At 36.3% G+C, this 21,371-nt stretch overlaps 2 protein-coding genes across 7 annotated transcripts in view; one reads left to right on the top strand and one right to left on the bottom strand.

Annotated features, from left to right (window-relative positions):
• Window positions 1–6,372, bottom strand: part of gbf1 (golgi brefeldin A resistant guanine nucleotide exchange factor 1) — a 79,789-nt gene extending 73,417 nt beyond the window's left edge. For all 5 annotated transcript variants that reach the window (XM_066693418.1, XM_066693420.1, XM_066693419.1 and 2 more), the window contains exons 1-3: window positions 6,124–6,372; window positions 4,380–4,483; window positions 2,044–2,110 (exon numbers count right to left, since the gene is read on the bottom strand). In XM_066693418.1, coding sequence (XP_066549515.1) covers window positions 2,044–2,110; window positions 4,380–4,475 — 163 coding nt within the window. In that variant the 5' untranslated portion in view covers window positions 4,476–4,483; window positions 6,124–6,372. The remainder of the gene's footprint in view (window positions 1–2,043; window positions 2,111–4,379; window positions 4,484–6,123) is intronic.
• A 3,691-nt stretch (window positions 6,373–10,063) lies between these two features.
• Window positions 10,064–21,371, top strand: part of pitx3 (paired-like homeodomain 3) — a 29,545-nt gene continuing 18,237 nt past the window's right edge. Inside the window, exon 1 of one of the 2 annotated variants that reach the window (XM_066693315.1) lies at window positions 10,064–10,315. The gene's annotated coding sequence lies outside the window, so the exon portion shown is untranslated. Of the gene's footprint in view, window positions 10,316–10,352; window positions 10,430–21,371 lie in introns of those variants that run through there. The other variant, XM_066693316.1, reaches the window with a different exon arrangement.

Below are 21,371 nucleotides of genomic sequence, written 5' to 3'. Positions count from 1 at the left end.
AACAGTGTCTCGCACCCACTGTGACATTTGGTGGAGGATCAGTGATGATCTGGGGGTGCTTCAGCAAGGCTGGGATCGGGCAGATTTGTCTTTGAGAAGGACGCATGAATCAACCCACGTACAAGGTTGTCCTGAGGATTGTTCTGGAAGAAAACTTGTTTCCTTCTGCTCTGACAATGCTCCATCCCACAGAGCCAGGTCAATCAAGGTGTGGATGGAGGACCACCGGCTCAAGACCCTGTAATGGCCAGCCCAATCTCCAGACCTGAACCCCATTGAAAGCCTCTGGAATGTAATCAAGAGGAAGATGGATGGTCACAAGCCATCAAACAAAGCGGAGCTGCTTGAATTTATGCACCAGGAGTGGAATAAAGTCACCCAAAATCAATACTGGTGGAGAGCATGACAAGACGCATGAAAGCTGTGATTGAAAAATCAGGGTTATTCCACCAAATATTGATTCCTGAGCTCTTCCTAAGTTAAAACATTAGTATTGTGTTGTTTAAAAATGAATGAACTTATGTTCTTTGCATTATTCGAGGTCTGACAACACTGCATCTTTTTTTGTTATTTTGACCAGTTGTCATTTTCTGCAAATAAATGCTCTAAATGACAATATTTTGGGGGGGAATTTGGGAGAAATTTCAGTAGTTTATAGAATAAAACAAATGTGAATTTTACCCAAACACATACCTATAAATTGTAAAACCTGAGAAAGTGATCATTTTGCAGTGGTATATTAATTTTCTCCAGAGCTGTATGTATGTAAAATAACTTTAATATTATATAACACAGACAAAGTGTCAGAAATTGTGAATCGGTGTGAACGCTTTGATGAATGTACCCTGGTGTTCAATAACATTAAAAATGACAACTATACTGAAAGTAGTAAATACTAAAGACACCAGAACACAGAAACCATAACCATAACACCATAACTATAATAAAAAGACTCCCTTCTACAGTTCAGAGTTTGTCAACATTATATACTTTTTTGGTAAATATATAATTAATAATAATTACTATAATGGGTCGAACTTGCAGAGTTAGTAAAGAGCTGCGTACTAAACACAGGATCATCTTCAGTATGCTGCTTTCAGTTCTATTCAATTGACCCATGAAGCCTAATAAATAATGTATACATTTAAACTTAGATGGTTAAATGATCCCAGATTTTGATTGTTCCTCCGTTATATAGCCTAGCCAATTTTCAGTTGCACAGCTTACATTAAGCCTTGGGTGTCTTCTGTGCATTTTAGCAAAAGATTCCACATTTTTGTTTTACTTTTCTATTACTGCACAACACTTGGCTGTAAAGAAAAGTAAAAAAAAAAGGTGGATGAAGAAACAATAATGCAGAGTAGTCCACAGGCATGCTGGCAAAGGGGTGGATAGTGCTCTTTCAGAAGAAGAAGGGGGAAAAAAAACACTTTAATTGTTTAAAATGTAATCTGGTCCAGTGACAATTGAGGGTCTTTTTTATGATTTTGATCTTTGATATATCCAACAACTTTTATTTAATAATGGGCAGTATAGAAATGTTTTAATGTAGATAGGCAATGTGGGGCATCTCAAGTGTGGTTTATTATTATAACGCTTGCGGGGGTTTCCAAGGAGTAGACTCAACTCTTAGTTTTATTACTGCAGCACACAAAGGTCTCGGGGACTTAAAACACACACACACACACACACACACACTGACTCGTTCTTCTGCCTCCCTTCATCTTTTATTACCTCTCTCTTCGCTCCTCCCCACCACACCACCTTTACCCCATTAACCCTTTATTTGGTGCGTTGGCACGCTACAGTATTCGAACATTGTCAGTTTCTATTAACAAACGGAAAACAAAACGATGTGATTGTCCCGTGGCGAACCTTCGAAGTTTTGTAAAATCCACCTAAGGTCTGGAGACCGAACGAACCTTCGAAAACAGCCCAACATATCAGAAGGATGTAAAAAGGCGTTTACATGTATAAATGACTAATTTTAACATGCAATACTGAGATTGATTTATGAACCATATCTGTCTTGTAAAACCATACCTCTGATATTGTTGAGGATCTCCTTCAGGTGGCTGAAACTGTTCAGCAGTGGATCTTGTTCTTCATCCTAAACATTAAATCACAAAACAAATGTAAGAACAGACTGAAAAACCACAGCAAGAATGGCAAACCACCGCCAACAGAAAAGTTCAATGTGAATCTTTCCCAGTTTGGCAATTAAAATATTTATGTTTAATTATTAACAGATTCATAACTGTGATAAGAAGAAAGTACGGTATGACTCTAGTCTGAATGCGACACATTGCTACCAACTAGTAATAGGCTACACCACTAGATGTTCAACATATTGGATATAATATTGCTATACCAAGGCAAACAACATCTGCCTGATGGATCATCCCATCATTCAGATGGACAGCACATGACTGATCATGGCATTTGGCATCTGCTCAAGATACTTCTGTTCAGAATGTACCTGTAATCTCCCTGACAGCTCAGCACTCTTGCTCGTATGCACAATCTTATTTAACTCTGCTACTGATTACTTATGTATTTCTAGCATTCTACTTTAACTTCTCCTATGACTACCCCACCCCTTTGCACCCACCAGGGACAACACTCGATTATGGTTGTTTTTGTTAAGTAATTTGTGATAGGATGTATGCTTATTGTATTTTGCATTGATTGTATTTCCTGCACTTTGTAAAGTTTTGAAAATGTTTCTTGTGAAAACTGTAAGTCACCCTGGGTTAGGGCATCTGCTAAGAAATAAATACATAAGACAGAAAAATATCTCTCTTGTATAGCAAGCCCAAGAACTCTAGTTTTGACACATTCCTATTTCGGTGATTCACAATCCCAATCTATGTTTCAAAGTGGATCCACCACAATTTACTCAGGTTTCAATCTTCACACAGTAGAGCTCATTAACTTTTTTCTATGGACATGCCTGAGAGCTGTCTGAATTCCCCACTGTCTCATGTTGCCATTTTGGTTTGGGGACAGAGGTGCCATTTTTTCACTGTCACGAGCAGCCGGCTGTCGACTGGACACAGGCACTACAGTACAGTTCTCACACCATGCTTTTTTCACTACTTTTGTGCCAGCATATGACTGAGCAAGTAGGCTTAAGTCACAAACAAGCCTAGAGTAAATACATTTAGACTGTACACTCAATAGCCAACTCCTCTGCTGTAAAATAAAAATACAAAAATAAGTCAATACAATGTGTTTTAAATTACACAAACATCAATTGAGATCCCATAGAGGCTTAACTTATCATCTAGGATTTTATGGATAGCCATGGATAGTTCCTAAAAAAGGAGATCTAACACTTTTGCCCTTGCTTTAACACTGATACAAGAGAAGCAGGAACGAAGCCTTGCTATATAGCCCCACAAACATATGTGAATCGGTCTCAAGGCTGATGCAGGCTCTGGGTAGAGTTATTTCACTCAACTAAACTCTCCAGTGTAAAAGCAACTCAAGTCTCACCAGTCTGGCCATAGGCTGCCATGACTCAAGTGTACCAGTGAAATAGAGGTGTTACACGGGTATTGCAAAACCTTCAGTCATCAAGACTGTATATGAAATAGAGTTGAGCGATATTAAAAGTTACACATCGTCGAAGATAGACATGCAAAGATCGCGATATCCAATATTATTGGCTCGGACCGAGATTATTGGTGGCAGACTGTGTGTCCATCAGGTTGTTCACAGCTGTAGCGTCAACACATTTCCATAGCAAGTCTCTGAATGAACCTCAATGCAAGAGTATCTCCTGCAGACAGTTAAAAATAAAAAGAAGTAGCCCTTGTAGTTTGTCAGCAAATAAACAAATGTCCATCAGCAAGTGCTGTGAGAATAAAGTGTAATTCTAAATCCTCAGAGCCCTTTCAACAGGAAAATACATTTGGGCATTTTTTCCTATCATGGTCATCATATTTTTATCATTGTAGGTTATTTTAGGTTTGTAAAAGTATTTAGTATTTTTATGAATGGATGGGATGCTTCTTTTTTTTTTTTTTTTGTCAGGTATTAGGCTACCATTAAATATTTGTTTCACCCCCTCCACAAACAACAAAACTGAAAGCACACGATTTTTTTCTAGTGACATATCATTCTTTTAAATATACACTTTATTCCAAAAAGTGTACAGCACCTCCCCCCAACACCGACTCATGCAGTGTGCTTCTCCCAACCCCAGAGTCAGTAATATCGTCAAATCGGCACAACCTTTCAGTCTAATGGAAAAATAGATGCATTTTAAACAAGACAAAAGCTTTGGTATTTTAATAAACTCTGCCTGACAGGTTTTACACTTCAAAATGTATAACAATATTTCTTACTATAAATAAATATACATAAAGTCTTACCAAAGGAGTGTGGGTGCTCCATCTGGAATTCCGCTTAATGGCACCAACGACAGTACAGATCTCTCCTTGAACAATATATATATTCTTGTCCACCATAGTGAAATCTAAAAAGACAAACAACCAAAATGAGTCACAAACTTTGTTACAGCAACTATTAAAATTATTATTTATCGGTGATTTAATGAGGCATATAAATTGTAGCCAATACATAAAGCTCATCATCTTGCCAATGAGGCCTGCTAATAAATTAAAACAATCTCAGATTTAAGTCCCCTTCTGAATACTTCATTTATTGGACAAATTGCACAGACTCTTGATAGTCATAATGGTCCTTGGTATCACGCAAAACAAATAAACCTAATAATAATTTATTTATGTAAGGATGTTTCATCTTTAGGAATGTATGGCTTTCAGAACACCTTGTAAGTCACCAAAAAGTATAAATTGGATTTATAACAGCAGTGTCCATTTAACATTATTTTTGTGAAGGAGTTTCATTATATACCTCAAAATAATATGATTAGCCTTTCAATTGGCCAGCAAAGTTTGACAATCAGAGGTCAGTGATAAAAACACATAAGATAGGTGATTTCCAGGTAACTCAGTAATGTACAACAGAGGAAGAAAACATACCATGGAGCAATAGTGACCTTTTAAAAGGTGAATTTGCACGTATTGCCTTCCTTTTTGACAAACAGAAAAACTGAAAAACTAGAATCTGTTGTAACATTCACTGAAAATCTAGATAAAACAATGTTAAAGAGTAAAATACATGTATCAAAATAGATTATTTAAAATCTCCAATATGACATGCATCAGTCCAAACACTCAAACTGATGCTTAAGATTCCTATATGGTCATACATAGTCTTGAATTGAATTAATGTTGACCTCAAAAATAATGAAATATTTAGCCTAGTCCTCACAGGATAATGTATGAAGATTGGAAACTGTAAGGAAATTGGTGCATGTGGCAACAGGCCTTACCCATACTAAACAAGTGCGAATAATAATATTGTAGGCATTGTATGCATTACCTTACTCCTATGACATTCCCACGATATCCCATGACCCCTTGCGATGAATCGTGACAGGAAGTTTGTGGAAACTATAGCCTTGTGTGTAAATTATATTAGCTTCATCGTTGTTACAAAGTGTCTAGAAATATCAATATAGGGTTGCATAAAACACTCAATGGTACAAAGCTATTTTAAAACAAGGAAGCAGAACGATCTTGACTGTTTTCATGTCTCATTCTGAAAGGTGGTATTTTTCATTTAAAATACCAGAATCTTTCCCTGTTTGGCAATTAAAATATTTACGTTTAATTATTAACAGATTCATAACTGTGATGAGAAGAAAGTACAGTATGACTCTAGTCTGAATGCGAAACATTGCTACCAACTATAGGCTACACCACTAGATGTTCAACATATTGGATATAATATAGCTATGCCAAGGCAAACAACGTCTGTCTGATGGATCATGTATATGTTTTAGTATTTTATACATATAACTTACATATCGCAAAGAATATTGCATACGTAGCAGCTAACGCTGAAGTAATGATTACAGGTAAATCATGTTGATCTTGTGAGGGCACTTCATAACATGCTCCACCGTTCCTACACGACATCAAATTGGCTTTCTATCTCAGTCGGCAATACTATAAAAACAGCCAAAGCTGTCAATCGTATCGGCCAACAAATAAAATGTGAAGAAATAGTATTATTGCAATACTTTACCTGTATGGGTCCCAATCCAAAATGGCGGCTTGTGCAATTTCAGCTGATTTAGCCACCGATATGACCAAAATAAATACTTGAATTACACCATACGGGCAAAGTGATGCTTTTACAGCATCCGAAATGTTTACATTTCAAAAACCCAGCGCTCAGAGGGGGGAATTAATATATGCTTGAGGGCAGAATGAGTCAAGACTAAGATTAAATATTCAACCCCACTAGCCGGCTCTCCCACTGCTTAGTAAACTCACTGACGTGGTAACGCAGGCAAGGCGCAATCAAACCTGCTGCTTGGAAACAGCCCTGACGGACAACAAGGACAGCCAATCACAACACAGGAGCATAGTTACACCTCTCGTATTAAGGCACGACTACAAACAACATATAGTAATTATGGCACGACTAAGTAAACTACGGGAAGTTGCAATACCTCGATGTTATAAACAGTCGCAAAATTTACTATATTGACAACCGGCTATAAAGTGTGAGGCCGACTTGTTTCAAGACGGGTGGGCAAAAAAGAAGCAAGTTCGGTTGAGAGACACTGCTGACGACTGGCAGGCTCTCACAGGGCATTGCCTCAAACCCTTCCTGTTGCTGCAGCACAAGCATGACAGCGTCCGGTTTGAACCAAATATTTGCTCCTATACGGGATGTATGCAACTGGAATGCAACGCTATCATATAATGCCTTACTAAAACCTTTCAATATGTTTTTGTTTTACAATTTCTGTGACTACTTTCCAAATAAGCCAGATCAGTATATTACGAATGTGACACCTTAATTACCCATAATCAAAATGATAATAAAATATATAATGTCCCCAAGGTTTGGTTCACCGATCTTCAAGTCTTCTCCCACTACAGCAAAGCTTCTCCCATTATTTAAGTGGTCTTTGACTTGTTTAATCTCTTGGGATCCATACAATAACATATTTTGTCCATCTCGTTTGTTATTCTTGCATTGTATCCAGCCCAGCCCATGCGATTTTAATCAGATCTGTTTAAGGGGGGGGGGGTAACATGTCAAATAATAGTTCTTAACAGTTGTATTAGATCTCTCAACATGCACCAATCAGTTTAATGTCTCCAGTGCTGTCTTCTCACCCTTTTGTACATGTACATTGTGCATCCCGTAGAAGAGAACCTTGTTCACTGTCTGAGGTTTCAAATCAACGTTTTCTGTTTGCTTTCTTGCAAAGTGTTTGATCACCTGCTACCTGTGTAATCGCAACATTCCAACATTAAACAAAGGCATGTCACTAGGTAATTCTACTTCTTGCGTACTCAGACCTTAGTGGGAAGTGTTAATAAGCTAACATTTACCAGTACTTGAGATGTGGTGCTACAGACAGGGCTAAGATGTGCACTACATATATTTTGCATCAGATAAAGAATGGTCTCTGTTCAAGAGTAAGAGATGATGCAAGCTATAATGGTCAGTTTATAGTTAACTTCACATTTCACAAGTCAAAACATATCCAGTGTATTTAATATAAATCCCACTTTAGATATTTTGGAATATTCCGTCCTGAAGCCTTGGTTTCAGCTCAGGCATTTCTGTGCGGCAAACAGAAAATCTGCAACTACCCCAGCTACATTGTCAAATGTTTTCTTTACTTTATAGCAAACATGTTCTTATGGATAGAGCTCTGTAGATTGTGATGATGGCCATTTAAGAACACTGATTATATGGTTCCTTAACCATTTAGTAATAGAGTTTGATGTATTTTTCAAAAGGTTATACCAATGGTATGTCAATTTGCCACTAAGCAAGTTTCTTAACAAATGCAAGTTTTGTGTCTCTAATAACCTGGTAAACTTTAGAAAAGATCAAATCCTAAATTCTAATAAGGGCAATGGGTATGATGAAGGAGTCATAATTTTAATTAAATTCACCTATAGGTAGCTAAAGATCTCACCAAAGCTTATTAAAAAATAATTCATGGCTCAAACTGAATCAATTTCTAACTTTACAAAACCCAAAACATATTAAATATTTGATGAACTGAGAAGTAACATGTCCTGAAATGTATTTACTTTTTTAACTTTTTATTTGACTTTCGTACATGAAATCTTCAGAGCCTTGTCAGGTTGACTACCTACAATGATGCAGCTTTATGAGTGTTTTACTTTTTTGCAACTGTAACAGGAAAGATTTAACATAACGTGAATCCTATCGTGCTGAGGCATGTGGTTTCTTTAGGAAAGCGAGCATGCTGCCCTGTTCTAAAAAAACAGTAGAAACCTCCTCAATCGATCTGTCATATCTGGTGAACCGTAATACTGTTGAACATTGTATTAGCTCCATTGATTGCTTTTCTTGTTTTTATAAGTTCATGGGTACCTCTTCCGATGACTTCCCCTCAGGAGAGGTGCTATACATGCAGCTTCACATCCTCTGAGACAACAACAAACCAGCTTGCTGTAAACATTGATGCCAGACTAGTTTGTTCTCTTGGCAATATCAGTGGGAGTGTAACGTGAAGACCCAAGCATTCGTGTATAGCTCTAGGGCTAGGAGGTCAGGGCTTGATTCCCAGAGCCAACTGCCAGCCCCCTCCCAGAAGAAATGTCACAAGTGTCAGTATTTCATCAAGTCAAATTGCTTGAACCAGGGTGCTGTTGAGAGTTATATTAAATGTAAAACACATTTTTGTCCCAAAATCAGGCAATGCTCCACAATGAAACAAAACATTAAAAGCTTTATTTATTATGCAGGCATTTGCTTCGCTTCATTTAAACCTGCAACTGAACAGGTAACTACACAGATGGACCACTATAACAAAAATAACTCAACCACTCCATTTTACCCTTCAATTAATATGATTAGTAATAATGGAAGAAGGAGATTTATATCCAAGGTAATAATTGTTTCATAGTTCCATACTATACCACATTTTGGTGTAGTGTAACACAATTGAGAAATACAGTATGTGTATGTATACTGATAAACCACGCACAGTTGCAGTCCAGAACAGGAAAATGGGGACATAAATACAAATTGTGAGCCTGAAACATAAGTAGGTCAAATTGTATTTATTATGATCATTGTATGGGGCCACACAATCTTTACCAAAAAAAAGCTTGAAATGTTGTCAGCGAAATTCCTTTAAGGTGGTGCCAAGTGTTTTCCTTAGCATTTCTGCAACCCCTTAATCTCTTAAACCCAGCTAGCATGATAGCTTGCCAGTGACCTCGGTGCTGATGCTAGATGGATGGGGTATAATAAACAAATAACTAAGATGTGATCCAGGGTCATGAATACCACTACAAGACTGTCCGCAGAGGACAGTGCCTAAGAGAGGGCATATAGAAAAACATATCACATTCTGCAGTAAACAAACAAACAAAATAAATCAATAAATGAGCATGCTCAAGACAATCATTACAATGCTGCATTTGCATGTCAAATATAATTATGTTAGGGGTTATAAGTGAGAACATAACATTTGAGGAAACAGTACAAAGTATATTTCGATGAAATTTAATTTAAATCATCATTACCACTGATAGTTCTAATGCCATAATATTTATATAGCATGCTTTGTGACTCTGCTTTGTTACATTTTTATTATTTTTTTGATCCCACGAGTAGTAAGCAGAGACAGAATAATGAATAGCTCTCTGGCTAAGTGACCATACGTTATGTTAATATATGGTAAATGTAGGAGTAGGTAGGCTATGCGTGTATGACGCCTCGTTATAATTACCCCGTGTTTTGTCTGATGTACTGTGGACAATAAACCTAGAATAAAACCGTCCTGCGTACGACCAACACATTCAGCACACAAACCAACAACATGTGAGAGACGCACACGGTATAATAATAGGCAATTCCTATCCGGCCAGAAAGGAAAGGGAGGTGAGTGCCAGGGAGGCGGCGATACAGTGCTGGGTGTGGGGGTGAGTAAGAGCTGTGAAGTGGGCAGTCCTTCTCTGCGGCGGACCTGTCGCACACGATATTGAGAATAAAGTCAGTCCCTCGCTGCATGGGAACCTCTTGAGCTCCCTCTCCGACTCGCTTCATGTCAGACCTCAGTGAACGAGGGAAACCGAGGTTTTTGTTTTTTTCTTCCCCCTTACAACCAAAGGAACTTTCTATCTGACAGCTGCATCCATCTAGGACAACATTAATCCTCTACAAACTTATCTTATCCAGGGATTAATCTATAACCAAGCTGGGACTTCATGTAAGTGATTGCCAATATGAACTTAAGTAACTTAAAATATTGCACAGTACATATTGCATGTAAACGGGAGAAAACGGAGAGCATCGCTTTCATTCTCTGAAGATATTTCACAAGGTTAGCTCCTTTCTCCGCTGTATTTATATCCTGTGTTCATGTCTAGTTTGCATATAGCACAAACAGTACAACTTTATGTAAACAGAACATCCTCTAAGCAGCACTGTTTTAATAGGCTATGTGCTGTTGTTTGGTTTGATTATTGTATTGTATGTTTGTTTTTGTTTTCCTGGAAAGTCTCCTTACTTGGCCTGTGATTTTATATGATTTGTTAACGGTCAGTTTAGATAAGTAGCAAAGCAGCAACACCACGCAAATTGACAGCTTTGGCCACCGGTACGGCTGTGGATCGTGCTGGAAGCGTGAGCGCCGCGGCTCCATAGGCGAGTTGTACTAGAGCCTAGTAGGTGATCTAAACAGACACCATTCATTACATTTTAATTGGGAAAACTGTGATGTTACCAAGAACTGAATGTACAGTTTATTCCTCCTGAATACATCAAATATGTGTTTGTCATAATAACCTGGGAGACAAAAGGGGGATTTCATGTTTAAGAGCTTACTTGGTATTGAAAAATGTATTTAGAATGACACATAGCATAGTCTATTAAAATAACATATATCGCCACTTCAAAGCAATTATATGTGTGTGTGTGTGTATATATATATATTACAAAAACAATCGTCTCACAAATGCACATACACTTATATGATCATTGCTTTATTCTTTTGTTGTCAATTTTTATTAATAACGTTGCTGTCATTGCGTGTGGATTTGATGCTTCTGTAAAACCTAGGCTTCTACAGGCCGTTTATTACAGACCATCTGTATTGCTGGAAATGTACGATGAATTGGTCCTATATATAACTGTTCTTTATCAATACAATTTATATTGACGAAATAATGTGATTAAATCAAACTTTTATTTAGGTTTAACAGAAAATAATAAATGCATTAGCATTTTGTCAACAACAACAAAATCCCAAGTTTTCCGAAGTGTGAAATCAATATATCTTGTCTCTCTGTGTATTTATCAACGGAATACGTATTTATTGATTGTCCTCGTTCATACAGTCACCTCAACAAAGTGGTGTATGTGTATGTATGTATGTGTGTGTGTGTGTATATAGGCCTATTTGCGCATGCATTTTACATAAACCTAAATGTAGGGTAGTGTCTCTGTTACAGGCCTAACGTGGACGGTATATATTGTCTTTAGTATTATGCATTTTAGTTTTAATATATTTTTCTTGTAAGTTAATTTTGTGGTATTGTGTTTTAACTTTTAACATATTTCCTGTGTCATAGTCTCTATTTCTCAGCGCATCATATCGTAACTTCTGCATGACGAGAAAGTGAACAGCCAAGTTTTAGAGGTCAGTCGTTGGGAGGATCTGTTGTGTTTAAATTGATAGCTGGCAGGTGCTATCCCGCCACAAGAGACTCCTCTGCAGGAAAAACAGACCACCCCCTACAACCCACTCACACGGAAAGAGCATATATTCTAGTGTTCATATAAGGAGTTTAAATGTACATTATTGTCCATTCGATTTTTATTACAATTTAAAATTATTTAATTGGATTTCTGTAGAAATTGGAGTCGCATATATGTGTGTATGCTATGTGTATATGTCTCCTTCCCCGCACTGTCCTTCCATGCTGTGTTAATTCAGCGCAATTCAAATGTAATACTCATCGGCGTTAATTACGGTCCTGATTTAAATTGTTCATTTGTTACAATACAAAACAACCTGAGCACACTTGTGAATGATTTTACTTATTGTTCTTCCATGTACGTCTTGTAGTTAATAAAATAAACAATCCAATTTGTTTAAATGAGTAATACTATTGTACATTAACAAACTAAATATAAAATCAACAATAACAAAACTAACATTTTTTTCCTTCCTTTTCTTTATTTTATCTTCAATTGACTTGACCAAGACAATCTCAAGATTTTTAAAAGGAACCTTTATTCGGTGATAAACGAATATATTTAAACACACACGTGTAGCGATTAATATAGATAATAACGTTATATCTATTATTATATTATTATTAATAATAATATTATACGCGATAAGTTTACATGTAGTTTTAAGAAGACCTATTTAAAGCGTTAAATCTCTCTTATCCTGCAAAGGTAATTAAGTTTTGTTTTTTAAAGTTGTAATTAAAAATACTTACAATTCCTCTAAATCTAATCCAAAATCTCCAATGTAAAGATTTAATCACACAACATGTAGAAAAAACAATCTTAGATATTTTCTCTAAATCTCGATTCAACACATTGTTTATTTAAATAGATGAGTTTACTCAACTTTGGTGAAACTTGTAGCCTGAAAAGGAAATAACATATCTAATATACTTTTGCACAGAGAAATAAACGTCTCTCTCTCTCTCTCTCTCTGTGTATACATACTTGCTCTTCAGAAAATAAATAGTAGGCCTAATTACAACAGTAACCCGCTAATAAGAAGTATGATTAAAACCTGGGTACGCCCCTATGTTGTTGTTGATGATATTATTAATATTATAAATAATATTGCATTCATTGTATTAACCGTAGGAATAAACTGCAGCCTACTGTAAACAAGCACACAAGCAAAACAAACAAACAATATTATATTAATGTAGCTGAGAGTTCTCTTTTCAACTAATTCACTATCTTTCGGGAAAACAATGATGAAAAAGTCTGTATCTGTGACCAAAAGCACGCACATCTGTGGCGCAACCCCGGGCCGCTGGCCTCAGTGGGACAGGCAGCCCCGCCGCTGCTTTTTCTCCCAGGCGAGCGAGGCGAGAGTCCGCAGCCAAGAGCGCGGCTGCAACAAGTCAAGTGCGCGCCGGTGACAGGGTTCAGATGCGCGGCGGCCTGGAGGGGCAAACACGTCATAGGCAGACCTGTGTGTAACTCTGGCCTTTCAAAACACTTTGTGTTCGTGTGTAAGTGTGTGTGTGTTTTAAACTTTATTTGCAGACAACGTGCAGGTTTAGGACATTATTGTTTTTAAATGTATAATTAGTGCGACGCCAACCATTCATCATCTACAACAATTGTTTAACGTCAGCAACTCGCATTATAAACAATCTGTTACTTGAAAACCACCACGTATGTCATATCTGAGAGATTTTGGAACGCATTTCACTGATTTTTGTGTCATTTATTGTCTTGGGGATTATTCTTTTTTTAGATGCAAGTGATACTTTTGGATTGTAGCCTATTTTTTTGTTCAGGCGTGTACATCTTTTGAAAATACTTTTGTGAGGAGAAAGCTGTTTTCATTTCAGTCTGCATGAAGCGAAATCGCAGGGATGTGTTGCGATCACACTGCTAATATGCCCATGAAAGTTTGTCTGCCTCTTAACCTTTATGAAATCGCGATCTAAATCGTATCGAAATCGTGTATTTTCATCTATTTGACGCAAGCGAGCCAGCATGATTTGTTTTACATTCTGGGGGGTTATTCGTGCTGTTTTCTATGCCACCACACACTGCAGCTACAAACCGCAATAAACCCTTCAAGCTTCAGTGCTGAATATTAATATGTCTACGGCAGATTGGATAATAATGTGACTGGGAATTAAATGAGGCTTTTTATTACTCTCACTGGCGCTGCGCTCAGAGGAAGAGTTCATTTAATAAAGACGCGGACTGCAGAATTCCAGACAAGGCGATCTTTCGATCGATAACAATAAAAAACACTTCATTTGTGTGAATTTATGGTCACTCTCAAATAATATTTATGTCACATATGACTAACATTTTGTGGAAGATATAGAATATGTATTGGATATTTGAGGATTGGTACTATCAAATGCGATAGATCGAAAGCATCGTAATTAATGTATTAAGATCAAATGAAAACCGATTGTTATCCTTGGTTTAGGGATTGTGTATTTTGTAGGCTATTCGTGGTTGCATCGGTTTACATCTGTCTACAATGAGAAATAAAATAAGCGGTCATAAATAACAGAAGGTTACTGCTTCCCAATTTTCCTATTAAGCTTTTGTTGCTTATGATCAACTTAATAAAGTCCTGCTCTTGTATGATTGTAGAAACATCTTACCGACATTTGTTATTTATCTTAGATTACTGGCGTGCCACATATCACATTTAATTTGCTTTTATTTCTTCATCTTCCTTGCAAATAAAAATCTCCTAACTAATTAGTAGAATAAATTAAGGACCTTTAATTAAAAAGATAGATACATTACATTGCAAAATACATGTTACATCATGGAAGATTTGTTATAAACACTTTGTAAGTTTGAATGGAATAAAAAAACAGCACTCGCATACACTTTCACTTACAGACGCACATGTGTTATTTGTGAACACAACAGACGCACGTTGTCTTTTCCACAAAGTGTTCACAAAGTAACACAAAATGTTCCTGATTGGACAAAACATTAGCTATTTATCACATATTTTTGTTAAATTTTAAATCCATATATTTCTGGGCCAAAACAGCCTATATTGTAACTTACTGTTATATACTATACTGTTTATTTTAAGCACTTTGTGTGGTGTATACACACACATACAGGTAGCTAGATAGATTAGATCGTGAAATTACCATTATGCATACATTTATATTTAAAATTGAAAAATAGGCCTACATAAGAAGAATTGTAGTCTCTAGTATGATATCTGAAGCTTAATTAATAAATAAAAAGACAAATACTTTTTTTTTTTTTTTTTTTTTAATAATAGCCGTTAAACATCTATGGTGTGATCCTGCTACTTTTACGCAACGTTTGCAATGAATTAGACCGAATCGTATGATGGGCAGGTTCGCATATGAATAGGGATTCGCGAAAACAAAACAAAAATCCTTAAAACATGGAGATGTGGTACGACGAATAAAAAAATCGCGCTTTGACAGATGCAATCATATGCAAATGGCTGTAAGAAGAGGATAAATTATCATCTACAAACATTGGGCAGAAATTCCATCTGCTGCCTCCTCGAGGAGGCTCTTAATAAGTTCCCAGACAGCAAAGTGACACACATCTTAATCAACTCTTAATCCAAGGAATTAATTCCCAACGCGTTTATGAATAATTCCTGGGGTAATGCTAGAACCCGTGAACATGGGAGCAGTCTGTTTCAGGAAAACTGGCAGATGGAGTCATCATCGATTTTCTTAAAAATTATATATTATATTTTATAAATATTACATATTATAGATATGCTTTTTTAAACACAAATTCAGTGACACATCTTATTTCAACAATAAGACTTCATTTGACTAGCAAAAATATAATTACGCCTTGTGTATACCTGCTACAGGTCGCTTTGAGGAAATGTATATTGTAGGGAAATATATACACACACACACACACACATATATACGTTTAGAGAGACAGAGGAACAAAATGCACAGATATTTTGTTAAACGTGTTATTAAATAAATAAATAGCCACCCTTTCCGTAAATATGAATGTTAGTTTTAAACGTTGAAAGAAATGTAATTGGAACATGAATGCATAACATTTTTATTTAGGCTATAAGAAAGCATAGCTATAATAAATAGGAGAGACCTACTCAATACATATATATTTCTCCCCCCAAGAATGTAGTAGGCTACTAAGCACATATTGCAATGCTGCTTCTTCTAACATCACAGATTGTACTAGTCTACTCTGTCAAACGAATCATCAGTGGTTCCAATCCATTTTACACACATTTTCTTCATAATGCCTACAAAATATATCTTCGAAAAAGCAAACTGATTGTGCCTATATCTTATGTTCCTATATGGTTCCAAATGGTTCCAACAAGGCCTAGCTTTAAGGTCTCAGACATGCTACTGTGCTGTTGCTGATGATGTTTATGATGAGGACTACTGTAGTTATAATTAGACGTGGGCTATAGGTTGTCTGCTCTAGAGTTCAATTAATAAATGATTAATAGAAACACCTAGTAGACAGATATTTACAACAAGTAACAGCTCCAGTCAATTAGATTTGGGAAGGAGCCTGGGGGAAGGAGGTTATAAAGGGCCAAAAGAATTGTCATTCAAGTTCTGGAAATCCTCAGCTTTTTGACAACTGGGTTCATTAAACATCAACTTTAAGGTTCTGTGATAAGGGAGCTTTTGAACTATTAATTTAAGTAATTGGTTTAAACTATAGATATACAGTCTAGATAAAAGCCTACATGGATTTATTTAAGTTTTTTTATTATTGAATTGTTGGGTGATTTGAATTTACTTTTGGATATATATATATATATATATATATATATATAACAGACTCATAATAATATTTAATTGCTTGGTTTAGACACTTGAACTATTGACATGTTGTAGAAACCCTATGTTTTTCATTTTAAACTATATGTTTTAAATAGTTTGCCACCATCTCCTTCTGCTTAATTGTGTAATTTCTTATTATTATTTTTGTTCCAGTCATTCATTTTGTGTAGCTTGAAGCATATAGGGTTTCGATTAAGTTATTAAATTATAAGATGCATGTTATAGCTCGTATAGTAGTCCCTAATCCTTTAAACGGGTCTGATCTACAGAGAAGAGTCGGTAAAGTATGAAAGGAAAAATAAATAAAACAGTCACTCCACATATTCTGAGAACAGGCTTTACCATATTTTAATATCTGTTGATTATCATATTTCACAACTTTAACACATTAGCACAGAAGTAACAGTTTTCATCAAACAAAGATTGCTTTTTAGTATAAAGCAATCTCCACATACTGTTCCCAGTTGATAGGATAGTGTTCAATGGCATCTTTATATAATATAGCCTACACACATACATTCATACAGTTCCTAATGAAAGTCTACTCCCCCTTTCGTAATTTTCACCTTGCCTTATAGCCTGGAATTATGTTTATTTTATTTATCTACACACCCTACTGCATTAACTCCAAGTAAACAAAACTACAACTATTTGTAGAAAATTTATTAAAAATAAAAACAAATACCTTGATTGGATCCCCTTGGAATAGCAATCCTAAATTAGCTCGGATGTAACCAATCTCCTTCAAAGTAAAGTGGCTTCCACCTGTATTAAATTGCATTTCAAAGCAAAGACTCAACCATGAGCACCAAGGAGCTTTCAAAAGAAGGCTGGCACAAAGTTGTTGAAATGCACAGATTAGGGAATGGGTATAATAAAATATAACATACCTTGAATATCCGTTGGATAAGATTTCATGGAAGATTGGCACCACCAAGACCCTGTATGACCGATCATGGAGACTGATCAGAGGGGCTACCAAGGGGCCAATGGCAGCATTGCAAGAGGTACAAACTTTGGCCAAGACTGGTTAAAGTGTGCATGTGACAACAATATCCCAAGCATTCCACAAATCTGGCCTATATGGTAGGGTCGCAAGAAGGAAGTAATTTCTCAAGAAAGCCCACTTTGAATCCTGATTGAAGTATGCAAGAAAATACTTGGGAGATTGCCATGTGGCAAAAAGTTTTGTGGTCTGACAAAAATAAAATGGAACTTTTTGGTCTAAATGCAAAGCATTATGTTTGGCACAAACCCAGCGCAGCACATCCAAAGAACCCCATCCCTGCTGTGAAGCATGGTGGTGGCAGCATTGTGTTATCATGTCCTTCATCAGCAGGGACTGGGCCAATTATCAGGATAGAAACGTCCTTGAGGAAAACCTGCTGCCCTCTGCAAGAAAGCTGAAACTGGGACAGAAGTTCAGCATTCAGCATGACAAGAACCCAAAGCTCACAGCCAAAGCTACACTTGAGTGCCTAATGAACAATAAGGTAAAAGTCCTTGAGTAGCCCAGCCCCAACCAAATTCCAATTGGAAATCTGTGGCATGACATGAAGATTGCTATCCATCAATGCTCCCCAAGGAACTTCACAGAGCTTCAACAGTTTTGTAAAGAAGAATGGTCAAATATTGTCACATCTAGGCATGCAAAGTTGGATGAAACCTATTCCTACAGACTCACAGCTGTAATTGCTGCCAAATGTGCTTCCACCAAGTATTAACCCAGGGGGGTGGAGATTTATCCAATTATATTATTTAAATTTATATATTTTTTTCACATTAATAAATTTTCCCCATGAAATTATGCACTGACAACAAAATGTGAAAAAAGTTCAAGACAGTGTAGACTTTCCATAGGCACTGTGTATGTTTTGCATTTTTGTATATTCGTGTAAAAAACAAGAAATTCAAAATCCCTCTGGAATACATACACACATACATTTGGAGGACCAAAGCAAGTTCCTTGGGAATACATGTACTTTTCTGATGAAAGGAGCCTTGCATTCTGTAGAATGTTTGACAGAATCCCTAAAGATTTTGACCTATAGGATTCTACTGTTTGGGGAGAGGAATGTGCACTGTACTATATTCATTATCGTCAATACAAATATACTATAGTTTGTTTTTTGTGTGTTGTACCCATAATACATTATTAAGGTTAGGTGCTTTATATATTCTTTTAGCTTAGGTGTTCCTACATTTTGATTTTAAAACAAATTGTTACTAAACGGAATGTCTGTGTGTCCTGACCAGAGACGTGAGCTTATAATACGTAATTGAACCAGTTATTGGCTTAAGTAGTCAAGGTGAATGTGCTCCTTATCCCTTGATTACAGACAACCATAATGCCTAAATAACTGGTCTGGAAAAGACTTTATTACATGGTAGCCTATATTGATGACTTTCTGGGAAATCTGTGAAACCCCAGGAGGTTTACATGTTACATTTCCATCAGTGAAGTGTTGTATCTGACAAGTGATACAGGTTGAATCTCATTCTTAGTTTTATGTATCTATTTGGTATACAATTTATTTAAAAGGCATCCATGCCAATTACAATTACAGTATTTCTTCATTCACTTAACTGAGGGATTTCAATTATTTGTCATTTCAATTCAGAAATAATTCCTAATACTTTAATATGACTCCACAACAGTTTTATGCACGTTCTCAAAAAACTTGTTATAGAGCTAATTAGGATCAACATATGTGTCAACTATAAATTTCATTACTATATTCTAATAATAACTTCAGTAAATACATATTTACACAAGTAGTTTGTACTTATTGGTGAGGTATGATTGACATATACTTAGAGTTCTACTTAAAGCAATTGAATGAAAAATTCAGAGCTAAAGAGATATATCACTCGGCTCAACTATTACTCAAGTGCGGGGGAATGTATTGCAACATGTAACAATACTTGCTGTGTTCATTTAGACTGTTACACAAGGTAATAATTACAGAATAGGATTCTTATAACACTGATTTAAAAAAAAAAAACAGTTTCCCAGGCCACTATGTCATACACATCTCTTTAAATCCATACATGGATTCGACCTCCATTCAACAGATTCCATTAGGTGCATAATTAGGTCAATGAGTTAAATAAGACTTCACCAGAAGACCCTGTGTGCCTTGAGGACCAGAGCAGAGAAACACTAGCCTTATGCCTCCATGTAATTTTCTTGAGTGTTTCTTGTGTGTAAAGTGCTGGTATTTAGTGTGGTCTCATAATAAATGAGGGGTTGGCTTGGTTTCATGAGCAGCAATCCTCAATGTTCCCAGATTGGCACAATGTAGTGAGTTGTACCAGCAAGCCAGAGACAACCAATCTCATCACTTGTTTTTTATTTGTGGATAGTTGTAGCACTTATGTGTCCATATTAGGTTGAATGCCCATCACAGCTGGATTAACTGGACTGGGTATAAAGTAGCTGCAAAAGACAAAAAGAGAGGCCACCTGAAAAAATAATAATGTATTACCTACTGTATCTGAAAACAATACATCAGCATGGTTACTCCTTACCAGCTGCATGACAGAGAAAAGTATGGTGCTCAGTGGCATCGCATTTTGGTAATGGTTTGGTTACTGTTTTTCTCCACCCTGGATATTCAAGTATTGGCCAAGACAGTGTCACAACGTGCCTGTCTTAAAACTGAGGAGAAAGCCCCTGCAGAGCAATACACATTTGAAATCATTACAAATTTAGCTTGGCTGTGTGAAATATTAAACAAAAAAAACATACAAATCTGAAACAAACCAGGAAAATGAGATTTCAGTCATTTACTCCTTTGGAGGCCAGGAGGGAACTGAAGCCAGGAGGGAACTGCAATTCCAATAGAACATCTAGTCCTTCCAATGACCGTTGCTCATTTGAGACACAATTACATTTAAACCATTACATTTAAATAGCCTATCATTTGACTGATGCACAAATATGTTTTTTTCCACTGGTGGTAATATATCAGAGAGAGAAAAATGCTACTTTATTAAAAAAAAAAAAAAAAGTGGGGGTTAAGTAAAGCATTAATTCTGCTTTTCCTAAACTGTATCTTGGCAGCACTGCTTAGCAATCCCTTCATTTGGAATAATTTTATAAACGAAGCCTGCATGGTAAAGTGTGTTCTGTTTCTTTGCAGGAATGTGATGTCTTTTAACATGCAGCGATGAATAGAGCTTTTGCTTAAGGGCTCCCCTTTTGTTAGGAATAGAATCTAAAAGTTTATTTGCAGTTCTTATTTACATAATGTCTGCTGAATTTGGTTATCCTTTACCAACAGGATTAATTTAGACCTGACATTTTATTTGAAGGTGGTTAGTAACTGATATGCCCTCCTGACCTCCAACAGCCCATTCAAAGGAAAAACAAATCTACAGGAAATATAATTTTACAAGAGCTTATGGCCAATGTGTTATTAAAACCTGATTATACAATGTTTACACTGCACGTTTTGCCTTATCTCTTGTTACTCTTTTTCTCTCCATCGAAGAACTTCCTTAGTTTATGGTTATTATTCAGGAGTAGCATTAGAAAGAGCCTGATTACTTGCTGGATATAAACAGGATTTAAAATAAACATTATTACTGATAAGGGTTCATTTTAGGTTACATTTTATGATTATTCACGGACAATTATAAATGATAAAGCCCGTTTTACATTCCTAGAAAGCTAGAATGAACTAGAGGTATACATGGACCTTTAGACTTCTGTGTTTTAGTAGAATAATACAT

This window comes from Amia ocellicauda, chromosome 20 (genome assembly GCF_036373705.1).
Source record: "Amia ocellicauda isolate fAmiCal2 chromosome 20, fAmiCal2.hap1, whole genome shotgun sequence".
In the NCBI taxonomy this organism is placed as follows: domain Eukaryota; kingdom Metazoa; phylum Chordata; class Actinopteri; order Amiiformes; family Amiidae; genus Amia; species Amia ocellicauda.
The sequence above is the reverse complement of the archived record's forward strand: the minus strand, read 5'-3'. Positions and strand labels throughout refer to the sequence as shown.